Source organism: Phoenix dactylifera, chromosome 15 (genome assembly GCF_009389715.1).
Source record: "Phoenix dactylifera cultivar Barhee BC4 chromosome 15, palm_55x_up_171113_PBpolish2nd_filt_p, whole genome shotgun sequence".
NCBI lineage: Eukaryota > Viridiplantae > Streptophyta > Magnoliopsida > Arecales > Arecaceae > Phoenix > Phoenix dactylifera.
The window spans coordinates 8,946,265-8,966,205 of NC_052406.1; the positions used below are offsets into that span (position 1 = coordinate 8,946,265).

General features: G+C 38.3%; 2 protein-coding genes and 1 long non-coding RNA gene across 4 annotated transcripts; 2 read left to right on the forward strand and 1 right to left on the reverse strand.

Annotated features, from left to right (window-relative positions):
• Nucleotides 1-4,692: 4,692 nt before the first annotated feature.
• On the forward strand, nt 4,693-5,925 carry LOC103716302 (protein LURP-one-related 6-like). Its single transcript, XM_008804243.3, has 3 exons — nt 4,693-5,004; nt 5,072-5,314; nt 5,409-5,925. Exons 1-3 carry the CDS (start codon nt 4,768-4,770, stop codon nt 5,538-5,540), a joined length of 612 nt encoding a protein of 203 aa, XP_008802465.1. The 5' UTR covers nt 4,693-4,767; the 3' UTR covers nt 5,541-5,925.
• Nucleotides 5,926-7,006: 1,081 nt separating this feature from the next.
• On the forward strand, nt 7,007-10,845 carry LOC108511618. Of its 2 annotated transcripts, none has more exons than XR_005515189.1 (3): nt 7,007-7,120; nt 7,216-7,301; nt 9,632-9,721. It is a non-coding gene; the product is annotated as an uncharacterized LOC108511618 (long non-coding RNA). The 2 variants fall into 2 exon arrangements; XR_001879958.3 differs by having other exon boundaries at nt 7,009-7,120; nt 9,454-10,845.
• Nucleotides 9,281-13,979, reverse strand: LOC103716300 (serine/threonine-protein kinase RIPK-like). Its single transcript, XM_017845009.3, has 5 exons — nt 13,086-13,979; nt 12,807-12,942; nt 11,044-11,180; nt 10,054-10,177; nt 9,281-9,962 (listed from the first exon to the last, which is right to left on the reverse strand). Exons 1-5 carry the CDS (start codon nt 13,479-13,481, stop codon nt 9,496-9,498), a joined length of 1,260 nt encoding a protein of 419 aa, XP_017700498.2. The 5' UTR covers nt 13,482-13,979; the 3' UTR covers nt 9,281-9,495.
• Between the last annotated feature and the right edge of the window lie 5,962 nt (nt 13,980-19,941).

Below are 19,941 nucleotides of genomic sequence, written 5' to 3' on the forward strand. Positions count from 1 at the left end.
ACCCAGCAAGCCTTCCTCAGTTATTCCCCTCCACACTTCCCTCTCATCTCATCTTTCACACGCTACTCGCTGTGCACCCTGAAGACCCCATCCTCGCTCATAACCTAGAGCTTTTGGTATCTTGGAATTTTCTCATCTTTGTTAGAAACCCAATTGAAAACTAGTGTTATGTTATCTTTGAGTGTGAAAATATTCCAATTGCTTTTTAACTTTTGTTCCAATGCCTTTGCTTGTAATGGATTTGTTATTCTTTTGACAATACGGCTCTGACATACATTAGGCAATACCAACTTCAGACGCTAGCAATTGTAAATATCAAGAACCTTGCAACCTTTGATCTGTTAAACTTTTAAGTCCTCACTTCATCATCGTCTGAAGAAAAATGTTATTGTCCTTCTAGTCTTCTAAAGGATATGTACATTTCTTCATGGAAAGTTTTTCTCTTTACCTTTAGTAACATCAACTATGCCATGCCCACTCATTGGTGGGGTTGTTGCGCTGCTTAAGACTATAGACTGGAGTTCGGCTGCCATCAAGTCTCCTCTCATGACCACGACCTACACCATTGACAACACCAAATTCCCTCTCCAAGATGCTGCTAGCGGCTCACTAGCCACCCCCTTTGCCTTTGGTGTTGGTAGATCAGCGGATATGGAAAGAACTCAACTGCTCATTCGTAAATCGCGCGATCCTAATCATGCAGATTCGCATCATCTTCTTTATAAATATCAGACATGAAGACTCTTCGGATATAAAGAAAAATCCGAATGTTATACTCTCATATTGCTATATCTTTTTCACCTCTCCTGTTTTCTTTCGAAACTTTACCTAACTTAAGCATCGGAGGGTCCCAGCCAGACACATTCCAGTGACCGCCTGATTGTTTTCTATGGTTGTAGAACAACTCCAACATCATACGCTCTTTCAACTCAATCGAGCAGAGCGGCTCATCCACCCATCAAGTTAGATTTTGAGCGGCAAAACTAGTCATGTGGATCCTGAGAAGGCTCCCTCCCTTGGCCTCATCTATGACATCATGATTCATGACTGATGACTACAATGCTTTCCTTTGCTCCTTAGACTGCACCATCCAACACATCCAAATCATTGTTAAGAGGCCCAACTATCCATCCTAGTAAGTTGTGTTTGCATTTATTTTGGGTTGGAAATTATAATGGGAGCTTAGTAAGTTGTGATGGTATTTATTTTGGATTTGGAAATTGTAATGGGTGCTTAGTAAGTTATGGTTGCATTTATTTTGGGTTTGAAAATTATAATGGGTGCTTCATAAGTTGGAGCATGATTAATGCTTAGACTAGTATATACAGACCAAGTAGTAGATGGTGAAGGACATTTTGTGATTACTAAACTATTTAATATATGAGATAACTTGAGCCGATGAATATCTGCAGAGTCCTGTTGCCTACACTTGAAAGATAAGACAAATCAGTTGATCTTTTATTTCCTCACAGTGACTGTTCAAAGATTCTGCCTAATCTCCGTTTGAAGAGAGTGATGCAATAGAGATGGTTCTGCTTCATTTACCATTACCATTGAATCCTGCTCTATATCATGGTGTTTCTTTTGGTTGCTTTACAAAGAGCATCGATGTGAAGTATCAGGCATTGCTGGAAAGCATTGAAAGCATTGAAACTGATAGCTCAATGGAGTTGAATACAACTGCAAACATGGTGGGCTCATATTTATTTTAAGCTATCTGGAAAAACATATAGTGATGAGTATCAGAAACTGACAAGTTCCCTTTTTTTATTTGTATTACTGCTGGGTTGTCCATAATGGACTTGCTTAAATTTATATAGGTCACCAAATGAAGATAACTGTGACTATGGGCTACTGTTTCTTACTAATTAAAATTCTCATCTACAAGTAGGTGGACTGCATGTCAAGCAGAAAAGCCAATTTAAGTGAATTGTCTATTATTTTAATTGTTGTTTTCATTGCCCATGAGATTATTTTTTTTGCACTATACTGATCTTTAAGGATGTGGATTGCATATTTTTCAGGGGAAAGAAGGGATTTACCCTCAATATAATAACTAGATCCAAATATTTGAACCTCTAGTTACTATGCAGAGGGCTATGATTGCCAGACCGGGGAGACAAGAAAGAAAATATGCATTTTTAATTTTATTCCTGATGAAGTTTAGTTATATAATGAGGTTTGCGTTTAGCAGCTAATTTTGGTGTGAAAAAACTATGTATAGTGGCTGTCTGGAGCAAGTTTGTTCGTAGATTCTGAAATGCCGAATTTGGCTGCGTGCAAAAAGTTGGCCTGCAGATTACGGACACTGCTTGAGACTGGTCATCATTCATCCAAATTGATGAATTCCAGGCAATGCAGAATGCCGACTCCATTAATAATCAGACTCATTTTTAGTACCGGAAAACTCTTGGACTTGCAGGAGCATGGCTTTCTCCTATTCCTCCAACTTCTTCTTCCCAACTCCTTCCTTTATATCTTTGGTCTTTAGAACCATCAGAAGATTTCACATAAATAGACTGCCAACATCATATGATTCCCAAACAAGTCCATGTGTCCACACTGACATACCTCCATTACTTGTGCCAGATACTAATTACCATCTCACTGTAAGCTTGCAATGGGGGAAATAGGCTGCCTTCAGAGGATATTGAGATATGCAATGAAATATATTCTTGATCTCTATCGACAAAATCAGGTCAAAATAACAAACCATTTTGCAGGTTTCGTGATTCAAGGAATATGGAATTTGCATTTGGTGCCCCAATTTTGTTATGACCTACTCCTGCATCATAATACTCAGTTACTACGTTTCCAAAATAAGATTCCAGTGGCATAGTGTTATTGTTTATCATGGGCAAATGAAAATGCCCATGGGAATGGTAGACCCAAAACCTGAGGCCAGCTATCTGATGCTCATCTCTGAAATAAGGTTTGGAACAGAAAAGAACCATCTAATTCTCCAGCAAAGCTTGTTAGAGGTTGCACTATAGGCATATTAAATTCGAGCTAAGCAATATTTAGGGTTTATTTTCGATGTCGCATTTTGTCATGAAGCGATAATGTATACACCGAGGAAAAGAGATGAAAAGGGGTGATTAGTTAACAAGGATTTTAAATTGCATGAGAGATTATTAAATTTATCATTCTTAAAATTCAGGGATAAGATAAAACACCTTCCTATAAAATGTTTTATTTGAAAATAATTGATCAGGAGCTTCGAAGGCCACCTGTTTATCTCTCCTGCATACCATCATTTTTCTCCTTAAGAATTCTATAATGTGAGGATGCGAGCAAATCTTATCACCATATAATCCCTTAGTTTACCATGGTTGATTAGTTCCATTAACTGGAGCATTGTGGTGGGTAACTTTTTTGAGCATTAGTATACTATGATGTGTACCTTATGAGCTGTCTTCTGATTTAAAATGCTGATATTATCTTTAGAACCTCTCCTTTTTAAGACCATGTGTTTTTAATCAGGTTCTTGTACTGTGTAAAACTATTACGCTTATGAAAAGGAAATGTTATTAGAACCACTCTTTGGATGTTTCATTATGTAAAGAAAGGGCCCAAAACCTTCTCTTCTTATGCATTAACTAAAGTGGGTGTATTACAAGCAAAGACATGTTATCAAGTGGTCTAATCTCATCCATTAGGACTGTTTGACTCTTAGGTGGAATACTCATCCTCTCTCTCTCTCTCTCTCTCTCTCTCTAAGTATTTGGTTGATAATCCCTGCCCTCTGTGGGTAGGCAAATCCAAGGCTACCCAAATAAAATGTTTGGCATGATGTTCATCAAAAAAATGTTAGCAGGCTTGAACTTTTGGATTAAAATGCCCTTAGATACAGATCCATTTGGACTTAACTCGTGTCTAAGATATAAATTTATGGGTTTGGGTTTAAATTAACAATACCAGATCTCCAACCAAGTCAGCTGTGGGTCTGGCAAGTGTGAATTCAATCCTGTAAATTTAGCTCGTTTTTGTTTTATGAAAGAGATGAATAAAGCTGGCAAGTATCGTATATCTGTAAATTGGGACATGGATGCAATATTCTGAGGTTTTGTACAAACTTGCCGCCTTTTTGATGCCTTTGTGATGTGGAAGCTTTCTAAGTCTTAGTATTAAAATTGGTAACTAATTGATGAAACTTTAGTCTTGTGTTGAGTTTTGTTAAGAAATCATTGATGCATATTCAATGTTTGATATTGGAATAATTTCTATGAGGTTAACCAAAAAAATCTGGAGAGCAATCAAAGGTGGAGAATTGAGGTATGAATCCTTATCTGAAAATAAGAACTTGCATAAGTTATGGCTAATCAAAGCCCAAAATGGTTAAGTTTAAAATGGTAGGAGTATCCTTATGCAATAGTTGCTGTGATGAAATGTGTGTGGTGGTCCATGAAGGCTCCATTTAAAAGGATTTTCTTAATGTGATTGGTAGTTCGGTACCTTCAAGCAACCTCATTCAAATTTCAAAGATGCTACTTCGGGCTGAAGCCAGTGGAAGGTAGAAATATTCTCTTCAATGAGCCATCAATTTCTCCTTGACTTCTTACTTAGAAGGGATTTTCTCTTAAACTTGTGTGAAGGATTCTTGCTTCTCCTGATCTCCAAGTCTGTAGTATATGGTTAAGGTACTCCTTTGCCACCTATAGGCGTGCCAACAATTTGGACAAGGAGGAAACCGTCCCCAGACCTCTTCAATTCTCAATATAAGCCTTGGCCCTGGGTCGTTTTATCTCATTTTGAGGCAAGGAAGATATGGGTGGAGCGACAAACATAACAGTACCAGTTGTGAGCAAGATCTATTGCTTTTCCTCTCAGACTACATTGATGGTGAGGAGGCGGCCTCGTTTGGTGAATGGAGGTGGCTTTGTGGTCATGAACTCTAATCAGAATCTGGTTTTCAAGGTTGATGGTTGTGGGATCCTCGGCATCAAGGGGGAGTTGATTCTAAGGGATGGAGATGGAGCTCCAATACTTTTCATTCGTAAAAAGGTGATCCACTTCGGCTCTTTCTCCTTGTTACTGTCGTTGTGTTCGCTGAGATCTTTCAAATTGCCAGGGAGGCGTCGTGCAAGCACTAAGTGCTCACAACCGATGGAACAGTTACCTAATGGACTACGAAGAACCAAGCAAGCTAGTCTTTAGCTTGCGAGAGCCGAAGTTACGTCTTCTGACGAAGAACTCTATAAAGATCTCCAATGATACAGACGGGAAAAACAAGGACTGGAGCTTTGAAGTGAAGGGATCCTTCATTAAGAGGGCTTGCACCATCAATGATCGAAGAGGCAACGTTGTTGCCCAGGTAATTAGCAAACCATGCAGAAGGCCTACAATTTGTATATAAACGCAAACAATGAGACAGAAAGTATCGTAACTTGTTCTTCTTTTTGAGTTAGGTGGGTCTCAAGGAAATGGTGGCAAACAAGGATTTCTACCATGTGGTGGTGCAACCAGGCTACGACCAGGCCTTCGTTATTGGAGTGATAGCTATTCTTGACAACATACATGGGGAGTCCACCAGGTGTTGATGGGAATACGAGGAAGAATAGTTGATGCTATACCTCTTTGTGATCAAAGAAGGGAGACCAATGCAAACAGAGTTGGGAGCCATACAATAGAATAGAAGTTGCATGTGGAAGCTGAACAAGGAAATGTGTGTGGATAGCCCTCCTGAGTCCATGGGATCGCCCCTCAGTCATGGATCATCACATTCCATGGTTATCATCATTAAATAAAATTACCGCTGTTTCCTATAAATGGTTAGCTAATACATGGTAGATGGACTGAAAAGAAAAAAAAAAGAAACTTGTGTGTAGGTAATGTTGGATTATTTGTTTGTAAGCTGAAGGGGAGAGAGAGTTCTGGTAGCTTCTCTTTTATTATGGAATTGCTTATACGCAACCCTTTCGTTAATTGTTATGCTAACTTTATGGAATTTCCCAGCGAGTTTTCAATTGATATTAATCTGAATCCACATACCTTATCCATTAGACAAAAGAGGATGACCTCAAACTTCAAAAATCTTTTTAAGAGAATACTTCTGTTCAAAGGCGTGCCTTTCTGCCATTTGTAAAGAGCTTCGAGTTGGTCTCTTTCCAATGCATGGTTGGTTCTGGCTTTTTGACGTGGGCCTCAGGCCGAGGAATAAAGGTGGTTGCTACGGGCACAAACGTGAACGGTTCTTGCAAATCAAGGCCTTGGAGCAAGTCATCACTCAAAAAATGCACTACACAATAAAAACGACATCTAAATATAGGCATAAATCCAAGACAACGTGATAAAGGTGCACTGTTGGACTTATCAGCAATACGCACATAGTCAGAGAAAAGAAGCAAGAATAATTTTTAGTTGGACTTGAGCTGATAGACTAATCCAACCGCAAAGCAACACATATGGAAACACGTGTTGTGCTCTTTTCTATTTATCGATTTGTGCGCATGTTGCTCTATGGTTGGACCGATCCACCAGCTGAACCATGGTCCAGCCAAAGAAACCAACTCAAAGTGTATGTAGAATTTTGATTCATAATGTCAAGTCCATTTCTAAAAAGAGAGAAAAACATGCGACTTCAATAAGGTCTCGTATGGTTTTTCATCAAATTAGAACTACAAATGCGCTAAGCTTTACGACTGTCCAAGCTCGGCCAGATAAGCTCAATTAGGGTAAATGCAAGAACAAGTTAGATTGGAATCCCACTGATTGGATTTCATCTGATCAGGTAAAGCAGGAAGATAGAGTTTGATACTAATGATCCGAGCGGTTGAATGCGACCTACTCTCTAAACTATTTCCAAAAGTAAATATCGTGTAATCTGGAGATCTCCTAGCTTATGCATTTAAACATTAAAAAATGGTTATGGTATCTGATTTTTCTTACAGAAAAATAAGCCAAGCAATATGTTGGCAAGAATCTACAACTACAGGTATGCAAAATGGGCCCGGCCAAGAACATATTTTGATCTAACCAATGTTGGAATGTAGCCCGGCCCAGGACACAGCCCATTTGCATACCATCCGTCAACTAATTCAACTCGCGTCGCGAATTAGACGTCGCCTTCCGAGAACCGAGTCGCCCCTCCATGCCGCCGGCCATCCCCTCTTGCTCCAGGGTCAGTGTAATCTTATTATTTGTTTTTTCTCGACGCTTTATAAATTGGAAAGTTCTGATTTTTATTTCATTTAATTCTTAATATCTTGGGGGCAGCGAGGAGGAAGCTAAGAAGGGATCTGTTTCTCGAACTCATCGTTTTGAGCGCAAGGTTTTTGAGAATTTGACTCACTAAATTAAACGTAAGATTTGTTTTTTTTTCATCCTTTTCCCTTCAGTTTTTTCTGTGAGGAAAAAGAGATGCTGATCCAATTGCCATGATGAATCATTTTATAACTTTATTCTGGTCATGAATGTATCGATCGTTAGTTTGTTTGTGGAAGTCACTTGATGTTGTTTATTTGTGGATCGTGCGAGTTATGTGATGACATTGGGGATGGAGAAAATTGCTTTAAATCAGTGCTCCAAAATTTGATTGGGTCAAGATATTTCTTGCCTATAAAAGAAGACTGTATATAGAAGTGTCCCTGAAGTCCAAACACCAGAAAACGTTACCTTGAAGCAATACCTTTTCTCTCATGTCATCACAATGCGAAAATGGATAGGATTTGAATTAATACAATCTAGGAAAATCTAGTGAAGATTGCTTCTAGAGACTTTGTGTGATGATTGATCATTGCATGTCAATAGGGTTCGATAGGAATTTTCGACAAATAGATTTTTGCTATGTTGTATCAGTTGGACTATTGAATACAATGGGGCATATTGAGAAACTAATTGAGGATGCTACCTGAAGCCAAGAGGGAATCAACTTGGAGATGAACAGAGGAGTAATGCACGTCTCGCCAAAAAGAAGATGACGTGTTTAAAATCATTCTGAGATGTTTGGGCATCATCTGTTGCTGAGAGCAGTTTTTTTTTTAAGGTTTCCTAGGATACAAAACATGGCTAAATTGAATTATGTTGAGAGCCATGATGAGGTTAGATACTACCAAAAGGTATAGATGGTGATGGTTTAGGGTCACCATGCACAACTTTTATTCTTCTTGAGCTTAGAGGTCTTACGTTAGCTCTTCATGTTGAGTTGCTTATGGGTGCATTTAAGGTAGATTCTTTCTTTGCTTGTGTTGCAGCTGGAGTCTTACAAGGTCTTCAATTGTAGTTTATTGCTTCTCACCATACCAAATGGGCTGATTCAGCTATTTTGGGGTGGGTAATTGCATATCTTTGATCACCTCCTGAAACTTCATAAGCACTATTCAATATTCTTCCAATATCCAATAAAATAAGGAGAGTTGTTTCGCAATTCTCTTGACACTTGGAATGATAACTTTGTAGTTTATATGTCGATCCAAATTGTGGTCCCCCAAAATATTGGAAATGCTATAGAGTCTTGTGATGACGACAATAAGAATTTATCAGTAAAGGAGTTCTTTGGAGTTTTCTTGTGGATACAATTGCCATAAGTCATTGCTTTTGAGCCTTAAGCGGAAATTTGCTATCAGGAGGATTGGACAAAATGCTAAGCGCTAGAAGACATCAAAGATGATTGCAAGTGTATTTTGGTAGCTTTACATGAAAGCTCCAACTTAGCTAAACTCTTGCCGATCTTTTCCCCAAGTAACACTAAAATTTTTGTTTGTTGTAAATAAAAGTGTGTCTGATGAATTTGATGCTTACACTATCACACTATCATATGTAGTTATACCGACACTCGCGTAAGTATCCTTGATATGGAAGCATCAACCTTTGCCAGCACGAGTGTAATTGAGTACATATTGCTCTTCTTTTGGTTAGAACATCTTCTGTTGAAGTGGGCAAAAAGCCATAGCCTTTTATTAGTTCTATTTTGTTCTGTATCCTTTGTTGCTTTGTCTGACTCTATATAAGGAGTGATTTAGTGAATAAGCAATGAAAAACTAGAGGAAAATCATGGGCTGTAAAAGATGGAAAAGTGTTAATGATTAAATAAATTTTCAAGTGAGGTTTAATAAGCATGTGGATGGGGTACTTCTCATTATGTTTTGATGACAGTTATGATCACCATAGAACTCTAATATGTTCTGTTATTAGTTTGTCAGAGTAAAGGACGTAAAGGACAAAGGCATTTGGTGGAAAATATCATCAGATGATGTTGGTTCCAATCATTTATGTTCCTACCATGACGTTATCATTTTCTAATATTTTATGTGTTGGAGCCTTGTTCTTCTTAAACCAGTAGTTAAAGAGCTTTACTAATTCTATTGTTTTATTTAGAAGAATCTTACACTTCAATCAAACCCTATATCTCATTTCAAAATATCAGAAAGAATGACAGATATTGGGCAAGATGATCTATGTTCTCTATGTACAACACAGTTCCTTTATCACAATATATGCTCTACTCTCTTGAAGGTGTCTTGGCGAGTTTCTGTACAGCCCATGGCCTCCATCCCTTCAGACAGTCTTGGAGTGAATCCCAGACCTGGGGGACCTTAGCTTGTGCCTGTGGCCATGGTGGTGGTGTCCATTCTCTTTTACTTCTGTCTTCTCTGAGTCCTCTTCTTTACCATTCTCCGCTGATACTGTGTAGATGAAAGGGCCGACTGGTATGTCCTCCATTTCCAAGAGAGGCTCCAAGTTCTCAACAATGGTTGACATCTGAGGCCTGGATTTTGGGGTATGGCTCAAGCACTGGTAGGCCACAGCAGCTGCCTTCTGGGCGCACTTGGTGGAGTACTGGCCCTCAAGGCTGGGGTCCATGATGCGGTTTAGCTTCCGCGCGTCATTTAGACATGGCCTTGCCCATTCCACAAGGTTCTGCTCTCTGCTTGGTCGAGTCTTGTCGACAGACCGCCTCCCTGTCAGTAGCTCAAGCAACACAACTCCGAAGCTATAGACATCGCTCTTGGCTGTGAGATGGCCTAGTAACGGAGCAAATTGATTATGAACTCATGCAAAGTTAATCGCAAGAAGGGAAGTAGATCATGTTGAAGGCTGCATCTTGTTGCATACCTGTCATGATGTATTCTGGCGCAGCATAGCCCTCCGTGCCCATGACTCGGGTCGAAACGTGGGTGTCATCTCCTTCTGGACCATCCTTCGCAAGTCCAAAATCTGAGAGCTTTGCTTTATAGTCCTGAGGATTAATGGAGCATGCTCTTATTAAGCAAATTGCCATTCAAATGTTGAGTTCTTAACCTTTAGCGAACCAGAGGTTTTTCAGAGTAGCTAGAGTACTTCAAAAGGATATTTGAACTAGAAGCAGTCTAAGGTTTCTAAGCTATAACTGGAACCGATTTTCTTATCTTTCAAAGAGAATCATGAAGCAAAGCCTGACAAAACACAGACTGGTGTGCAATTGAAGTTTTTAGCCATGAACAATACCAGAGATTTTTTACTGGTGGTTGGACCCCGGCAGATAAATGCCAATTAGTGTTCCAGGGATGAGGCTTGGAAGCTCAAGTCTATATGTTTGTTTGGTCCCGGGAAGGTAGTGAATTTGAAGTCAAACATCAAGCCAGCCTTCGGCATAACCTTTCAGATTGGAGTTGCTTCCTCGACTAAATGCATGTCATGGTTAGATATGCAAGGAAACATGGGAAAACAAAATTTTAGTGGTTACCCTCATATTTGTGAAAATTGTTCTATCTTTGTCTGGACATCATAACATCTTCTTCTACTTTTTGTTCATATTTTGATTCTTGTATCAGTTTTCTTTGAGTGATAATTTTGTTGTCAGATCCCGACAACAATCTCGGGATAAGAATGTTCAAGGCAGTGGAAAGCTTGTTTTTTGTTTAAAAATAAATATGAAAAAATCACATCTAACTAGTTGGATGATAGCTCAAGGTGTAAATAAAGCTGGATGAGAACCTATTTGCAAAGATTCAATATGGTGAACATACTATGAACCTGTCAAATTGTGGCACTCAACCTTAAAAAAACAGAGCATTTAAATTATATAGATAGAGTTCAGATAGGAGAATACTGAAAGAGAATTACCGAGTCCAATAAGATGTTTGAAGCTTTGAAGTCTCGGTATATCACTGGCTTCTCCATTTCATGGAGAAAGGCGAGGCCTCTGGCGGCTCCGACTGCAATCTTCAGTCGTGTTAACCATGGTAAGGAAGCGAAAAATCCTGCACATAAGAGCTAACAATCTCAGTCCAAATCATCAGAGACTTGATCTATAATTAATGCCAATAGATGTGAGGATTTTCTTGTTTGGTCAAAAAAGAAAGAGAAACTTTATTCTCTCTTAAAAAGATACAAACACCTTGTTGGCTCAATCCATCATATGCGAAGAAGTTCGATGCTATTTATTTACAAGCAGTACATCAGTGAAGGAGATACTTGCCTTTCATTTGATGGTTGTGCACTATTGTGAAGCCTAACGTGATTGTGCAACTGTGGTTTTGCCTCTTAACACATCGCACCTCCACTTGACCATAGGTTAGAAGGTTAGACTGTTGATTGCGTTTGGTTTTGGTGGTAATGAGAAATGATCAGAAGAAAACTTCCTAATAGATAATGGTAGTATAGGATTATAACTTATAACCATGCAGTCGCATCTCGGAGGAAGTTTTAAGTTCAAAATTTAGGAGGTTTTTCTCCCAGATACTTGACAGGGATAATTCTCACATTGTTTCTTGCAAATGATTGGTGGTGCTCTATTATTATACTAGCGTATTAATGAGTCCTTGGATGCAGATTCAAAAGCATGGAGAGAAAAAGAAATAGGAGAGGGAAGAAGGCTTGGATGAATGCAATGAAAAGAATAGTGCCAAAGAAAAACTTATATTAGCTCGACATGGTCGCTATCAACACCTTAACATACAGAAATATGGTCCTACTTAACACATGATTGTAGGAAAATTATTCCTCATATTAGCTCGACATGGTTTCTAGCAATCTATTGGCTTTTCTTTGTCTGTACACACCACCAATCACAATCGCTCGTTTCTATAGCGGTGCACCCAGATACACACTTGATGAACGAAGACTATAGAAATGAGCGATTGTGATTGGTGGCATACACAGTCATGTGATGCAAGCATTGTAGAAAATAATTTCTTCAGTAAACCACATCAATACCCATGCCTCCGGTAAAATTTTTCAAATCCATAATTGATTTCAAGGAACCTTTTTACCTTTAAGAAATATTTCATAAGGTTTGGCCTTAACTGGAAATTAAAGAGAAATATAGAATTCATGCAGCCAGCCCACAAAAATTGATGGAACAGGACTACTTATATATTCTATTTACACATTATGACTGCTTAAAACTCTTTCTTAAAATATATAAAAGTAAAGAAGAAAAGGACAAATACTGAACTCTCAAAAACACTGTGACTCCGCAAAAGGCACTACAATTGGTCCAATTCTCAGTCCATGCACTGTGAAGAGGTCCTGGGTTCAGACATGTGAAGCGACTTTCTCACCATATTTATCAAAATAATAAAATAAAAACATTATAACTTCCAAGAAAATGAACAAATAAACGGATCAAATTAACTAACTAAAGGTATGTCATACCTTTCTTTTTGAAAAATGATGCATATTGAGATGTCATATTAGCATCAGAATCACATCTCACCAAGAATTTTACCAAACCTAGATGACGACTAGAAGGGAGAGAACGACCATCAAAAAAAGACTAGAAGCGAGAATGTTCAAAGTATGCAGTCACAAAGAGAGAGAGAGAGAGAGAGGGAGAGGGAGAGGGAGGGAGGGAGGGAGAATGTTCAAAGGGTTGGTTGGCTTACTTTTAAAGAGATGGTTCTCCAAGCTGCCCCGAGCCATGAATTCATAGACGAGGAGCCTGTGCTTGTCCTCGCAACAGTAACCGATCAGTTTCACAAGGTGGGGATGCCTCAATTGCCCAAGAAATATGACCTCGGCCTGCCATTTTAATCACGTAAGATATAACAAGAACTAAATCTATGCATCGAATCCGCAATTTTAGTGTACTACAAGAACAAAAAATAGCCACAAGCACATATTGTGGCTTTCGAAGCTAAAGCCAAGTTCATAGTTCTTGGTACCAGCCATTCCTTGTGGCCTTGCACCCCCTCCAAGTCCAGGAGCTTCACTGCGACCGACTGGGCCTTCAACCCGGGTTTCACCTTCTCGTCGACGAACCCTTTGTAGACGGGCCCGAACCCACCCTCTCCGAGGAAGTTGCTCGTGGAGAAGCTCTGCGTAGCCACCTTCAGCTCTGCGAGAGTGAAGACATAGAGATTGGATCCAACAAGAGATATCGAGAGGTCCTCAGGAGACAGCATGCCGGTGGAGTTGCTGAGGTCGGAGTACGACAGCCTCTGGAGCGACTTCTGCTTTGCTGCGAGCTTCTTCGGCCGGACCGATGGGCCTTCATCGTCCCCCCCACAGCACATGGTCAGAAGACACCTCCATGAAGCTTTCGATTCCTTGGGAGACATTCTGAAGCTATCAATTAATGGAGCCTGCGAGCTCCACCCATGCAGGGCTGATCGATCACAGCGCTTAATTATCTCAGAGGTAAAAGTAATGGCTATGCTGCTGTGGAAGTGCTTGCTTGGTTTAGCTTTGGGGAGATTTTAATTGTTGAGTGTTGAATGAATGGTTACCTCAGAAGAGGCGAGGAGGTTGGAGGGATGGAGTTGGAAGTGTCTTTAGGAGGAGGAGGAGGAGGTGGTGATGGAAGACTTGAAAGAAGAGGGAGCCAATTATTCACAACTCGCCAACTGCTCTACCAAATATAAGGGCCGCTTCTTCCTTGGTTTTGAGGGAAATGTCTTTGCTGACCCTTGACTTTGGCAATGACATAAGAATTTGGAGGAGTATAAAAGATAGGAAGGAGATTTGAGGCTTCAAGGCACGTCTACCAAACGGGATTAGAGTTCCTTTTCTTAAATACTTTGTGTAAGTTTCCACGCAACCAAAATGGTATGCAGGAGTTTTTTATTTTCTTCTGACAATAATTGCTTATTTCACAGTTTAAAGGTAAACATGATTTTATTACGAACAATATGCTTCATGCATGCTATGGATGTATACTTTAAAAATTGTTTGGTGCTGAATTAAGATATGGACTGGCCAACACGATTGGAACCTTCTTGCAACCTTTGCTCATGTGGTGCAATAGAGGACGCATCCATCCAAGGGAGAAAGATACAGCTTATCATTTTAGTCTAGACAAAGGGATTAGGTACTTTAAAGAATTGAACTAGATGATACTTTAGCCGATTTGTTATATCACCCACTAGATCTCAAACATGTTTAATAGAGCTTTTTTATGGATTTAGTGTAGCTTGAAAACTATTGCGATAATAAGATATAGGTTGTCGAGCTTCTAGAACTTGACCTTGCCCTTGTGGGGTGCATCATCTTTGTTGAGGGACTCCAACTGCAAGGATTTTGAGAGAGAGAGAAACTTCTGTAGGCATTTTATTCTGCTCTCCATTCTTCTATCTCCTGAAACAAGTTTAGGTTTGTAGAATATTGGAAGGGCACCAACCAACATCTACTTGAGATTTTTTATTTTTAATTCTTTGTTAGCTTGGAGGGCTACATCTGTCAATGAACTGTCCCTGGATATTTTTTTTTAGCTCGGGACTTGCGAGACTTTCCTTCGTGTGGGGCTCTGTAATTAGTCAAGACATACATGTTTGTCTTCTTATTAGAATGAACGGTACGTACACCACACGCGCGCACACACGCACTCTCTCTCTCTCTCTCTCAGCCGGCCATTTGAAGCTGGCAACCACTTTCTGGCTTCTGAGGTGAATAAAATCGCTGGTCTTTTTTCTTTTTTTTCTCTCTTCTTTTTTTGAGGTTGGGGCTGCATGTGGTTCAGGGAGATCTAGCTTAGGCTTGATCCTAGTTCAATTTGAATTGGCTTCGAAACCAAAATTTATGATGCATCACTCTGGATTGGGTCGAGGTGTGAGGAGTTAGATCCCAGATTCTTGAATAAATTTCTGCAAGGTCAAAATGGGTCCACAGTTGACTGACCAAGTCCAATCTTTTGAGAAACTGTGCACTGCTTGAAGATTATGTGAATAGTGAGCCCACGAGTCCTAATTTTAGCTATGATAGAGTTCAGATAGATATGTTTGGCCTCCTCTGCACCTCCAGGAGAGGGAAGCCATTTTTGCGAAAGCAAATGTTGGAGGAGTGCTTCGTGTTGCTTGATTCGAACATCATCTTTATTTGAACCCAAAATGGATACAGTTTGTTTCTCGAAAAAATGTTCGATTGGTTTAAGATATTACTTAATCCAGTTAGCATATAGGATCAAAATTCCAAGATTCCAGCTCAAATTACATAGTCCTCGGCCGGTAGCTGTAAACCCTTCTTGCACTAATGAATACAAGATTCGAATCGAAGTGCTGATAAGAACTACCAAGAGGTTTAACCAGCAGGTCAAGCTAGCACCTTCATTTAGATTACAATTCTTTAACAACCAAATGGATAGTATATATGTAAACAAATACTACAGCCTGGGAGAATGTGATCTGGTCTTCTTTACTTGAGCAGAGGTTTTCCTTACATTATTGAGTTCAATAATCCAAATCAATTTCCACATACGTTGGCTAAAAAATTTTGGCCTATACAACATCCGGTCAGTTTGCACGATTAGGCCTGGCCTCTGCCTGTTCCCTGCATGAATCAGACTAACCATGATTAATACACCATTTTTGAGAACCGGCCTAGGATTCTAAGAAGAGGTCATAATGCTTTAGACTCGAAGCTTTCGATACTCTTGTAACCTAAAAGCCTTAGGATTTGAGTGTGGATTGAATCTCTGGCGGCAGGATTGAACTAGTAACCTTCACATGCATAAAGATCATTATCATCATCATCAATTACTTCACTATTAAAACCAATAAGTTGTATAAAATAGACTATATTTGAAACAAGATTTGTAATTGGGCTTTAATTAACTTGAGTCACATGGTCAACGAGTTATGTCCACCTATCAGCTACTGAAGCTCGAGCATCAAACTGCAGAAAGCTTCTGTTCAAATACCTTAATCCCTGCTTAATGGCGCTGGCAGATCAAATATCTTTCTAATTTTATATTATAATAGATAATTATATCATAAGTTGCTTTCCCATCATAGATAATTTTATTTTGGAAATTTTGCATACATTCTCTAACAAAAAAAATAATAACTATTTTAAGTATAAAATAACATTATTGTACTTTTGTATTAATATCTCGAAAAAGCTAAGCAACAGTATAGTCTTTACAATATAATTGAATATTAAAAATTTCAGAGATATTAATACAAAAGAATAATAGTGTTATTTTATACTTAAAATTAAAAATCTAATAACATGGAAATTATTGTAAAAATAGAATTATTTGATGGACACATCTATAAATAGTATTTTATATACAATAAGCCTACTATATGCACAAACATAAGCGATCCTTTTATTTTTCAGTAGGTCAAATATAGGAAGTGCATCTGAAAGAAAATGAGCAATTGAGCTCTCACACAGACAATGCCGTCAGCCACCATGATGATTATGAATCGCCATCAGATGCTATCCTGAGAGAGAATTAGTATAAGGTGCGTAAAGGAAGAAATTGTATTTCAGAAAATATTCTTCAGTACCAACGGTAATGCCCTCGGTCCAGTAGTCTGAGGTTTCGATAATAGAGACCCTCTTAAAACTTCATTCTTAATTAAGTTGTGGTGTTTGTATATTCTGCCGATCGATCTTTTGAAAACAACTACTGCTACATGTAGTCAAGATTACAGTTAGCAAGGGATTAGATTTCTAAAGCTGTAGTTGGCCTGCCATCTGATTTTCTATGAAATAGTCATATCAAATGCAATAGTTACATGATCTTTTTTTTCTTTTTTTAAGTATTAAACCATGGCAGGTGAAATCATGACCAATCTATTTGACTAATGAACGTCTATCTTTATCCTTAACCCTCTCAAATATATAAACATGATTCGGAGGGTCCTACGGGATTAGGGTTCCTTCATTTCTTTAGTAAGGTAACAATCTTAACAATGAGAAACAATGAATCTGATTCTAAGAAATTCTTAGTCTTGATTCTTATAAATTCATGAAATTCTACTGTAGCTTCTCTGGCATTAGAAAGGTGCAAACATTAATATAAGATTCTGTATCAAAGTCTAGTTACAAATTCTGAATATAATTAATTTCTTTCTAGAAATGGCTAATGAATGTAGGTTGTGAAAGTTCAAGGACCCCGCAGGGTTAACTTGATGCATATAGAATAAAAGATGTTTTTGAGAGGAATATAGGATAAAAGATGTTGCCTCATGCATTGGTGCAACGGGGTACGTTAGTTAACTGTGTTCACAGTGAAAAATTTTTCTTATTGTGTGTGTTATACCTTAGTATGGAAGTACGTATGACCTAGAAGTGGAGGAAGTGATTTAGTTATTGCCTGCCTTTCCTTCAGAAGTTATTTATATCTTTGGTTTTAGTCAACGTCTGCAACTAAAATTGCACCAAAAACAAGTTCTAGTCTGCTTCGTACAGCTGGCTGACATACATATTTACATGATCTGTGTGAGACTTTAAAAACATTCAAGACTCGTTTAGTTTGCAAAATAGAAGAGGAAAAGTATAACCAATAGGAAAAATAAAGAAAAACCTCTTGTTTAGATGAAGTTTTCGAACGAGAGAGATAGAAAAGCAGTATTTCTATGGAAATAAGATTTTTATGTTTTATGGAAGAGAAAAATCTATGAATGATATAAAAAAGCTATTTTTCTATAAGTTGGGAATTCAATTTTTTTTCCAAAACTACCCTTAAGCCATCAGAATCCATGTATAAAGTTTTTTCTTTATTAAGGTAATAATTCACACAATTTTTTTATGAAACTAGATGCCCAATTAAACAAGTCATTCTAAAATATGTTACTTTTACATGATCAACCAAATATACCAAAACTATTTTTTCCGACATTATGTTTTCAAAAAAAATTATTCAGGTAAATAAAAAACTCACGGTCAAAATGGTGAAACGAAGAACTTATTGCACTGCCAAAGTACAAAAAGTACAAACAATTTCTTCTAAATGTCTTGAATTGGTCCGCAGAACTCTTCAGTGCCTCCATGGAAGATCAAATCTTTTCACTAATCTTTTTAGCTTATACATACTGCCTTCTCCTTCATGTAAAATTATTGAAGATATTTCTGTCTCCTTATATTAGTCTCTTTCTAAGACATTTTCGAACAAATTTCTAATCTTCTCCCCGCTTTAAATCAATATCAGTTGATATAAGGAAGGTACAAGGTCGACATCAATGGGTAGGTGAGGAAAACTATAGCCGCAAAATAAAGCAACAACTCCAGTATTTTCACGACATTTAGGTCATCTCTGAGGACCAACTTTATGAAAATTTCTGAGTCCAATAAAAACTCAAAAATGAGATCACTACCGGTTTTCCATTAAAAACAAAATATTTGATATTTGGATGAGGAACAGAGTAATAACTATGGTTTAAGAGTACACATCTTTATCTTACTCCCAGTTTAGAAATGAAACAAGGTGATCCAACATCTCTCTCTCTCTCTCTCCCTCTGTCTCTCTCTCTCTCCCCCTCTCTCTCTCTCCCCCCCCTCCTACTCGTGTGTGCACACGCATGCATACATGCATGTGCACTGTGGTTAACAGAGGAGGAGGTTCTGCAGACGATTTCTCCATGGAAAACCCCATGGAGTTCCGCTGCTGGTAATTTTTACTTCCTGCAAATCCGGTGATTTGATTCAGTTCGCATCCATTGGAGGCTGCACTAAAGTTTGTGACTTGGTCATTGCATGAAACATTCTTTCAAAGTTACACCCTTTTCTTGACAGGTAGGACGTTAAGCAATCTGCAAATTCTATTTCCATTGCATGTGGCAGGAAAACTAATACCTTGTAGCCAGAAAATCTTCCGCTTGCGTTGAAGCATATGATATCATCCGATCTCCCAATCTGCTCTTTTATGACGTTTAAGCAATGCACCTTAGAAAAACGTGACTGCTAAATTAAAGTGGCACTACTTGTGGACAGAATGGCTTCACAAGAGCCAGTACGTACAAAAGATTTTTCCTGTGTCTAGAAAATTTTATTTGCGTAAACAAAAAAAACGGTATTATTACACATACGCATAGATATATAAATGTATACATGCATTCATATATATATATATATATATATATATATATATATATATATATATATATATATATATATATATATATGTATGTATGTATATATATACACACCCATACAAAAGATCTTTTCTGTGTCTAAAAAATTTTATTTGCATGCACCGAAGACAGCATTATTCCACATCCATATAAATATATACATACACACGCGCGCATATATATCACAGAATATTGCATCTTAAACTCTTTAGTTAATTGCTTTCTATCCATATAATGCATATAGCTATAGTTTCTGGCTGGGCCGGTTTCAATGGCTCTAAAAAATTTAGTGATTCTTAATCCCTCTTTTTGTTCTTGATTTAATGCGGAGACAAAATATGCTTCTTATACTCTTTATGAGGAATAATCAATTCGTAGGGTGGTTGGAGAATTTCAGGTGTAACGATAAAATCTAAGTTTGGGTCCAATATTTGGGCTAGCAATTTAGACCCTTCAAACTTATTCCGACCATTAATCTGTTGCTGATGCAAGCAACATGGAAGTCAATTGTCCACACCACTAGTGGAGTCATCTTGTCAATCATTTTCCCTTTCGGTTGGCAATACTACCGTACGCATCCGCATAATCCCCAAAACCTGATCAACTGGACCGGAGAACTCTTAATTTTCTGTCGGCCAGAACAAGAGAATTTGAACACAAGCCGTTCCTCCTCAACTAACCTTTTGCTCATCACGGCTCAATTGCTCCAGTTGTTGGTTATTTT

Excerpts from the sequence above, each read along its gene's own strand:
- LOC103716302 (XM_008804243.3), top strand. The coding sequence starts at position 4,768 with ATGGGTGGAGCGACAAACATAACAGTACCAGTTGTGAGCAAGATCTAT. Across the intron at positions 5,005-5,071 it reads TACTTTTCATTCGTAAAAAG|GGAGGCGTCGTGCAAGCACT; the intron begins GTGATCCACTTC and ends TCAAATTGCCAG. Across the intron at positions 5,315-5,408 it reads GAGGCAACGTTGTTGCCCAG|GTGGGTCTCAAGGAAATGGT; the intron begins GTAATTAGCAAA and ends TTTTTGAGTTAG.
- LOC103716300 (XM_017845009.3), bottom strand. The coding sequence starts at position 13,481 with ATGTCTCCCAAGGAATCGAAAGCTTCATGGAGGTGTCTTCTGACCATG. Across the intron at positions 11,181-12,806 it reads GGAGAACCATCTCTTTAAAA|GATTTTTCGCTTCCTTACCA; the intron begins GTAAGCCAACCA and ends TCTTATGTGCAG. Across the intron at positions 10,178-11,043 it reads CAAACATCTTATTGGACTCG|GACTATAAAGCAAAGCTCTC; the intron begins GTAATTCTCTTT and ends ATTAATCCTCAG.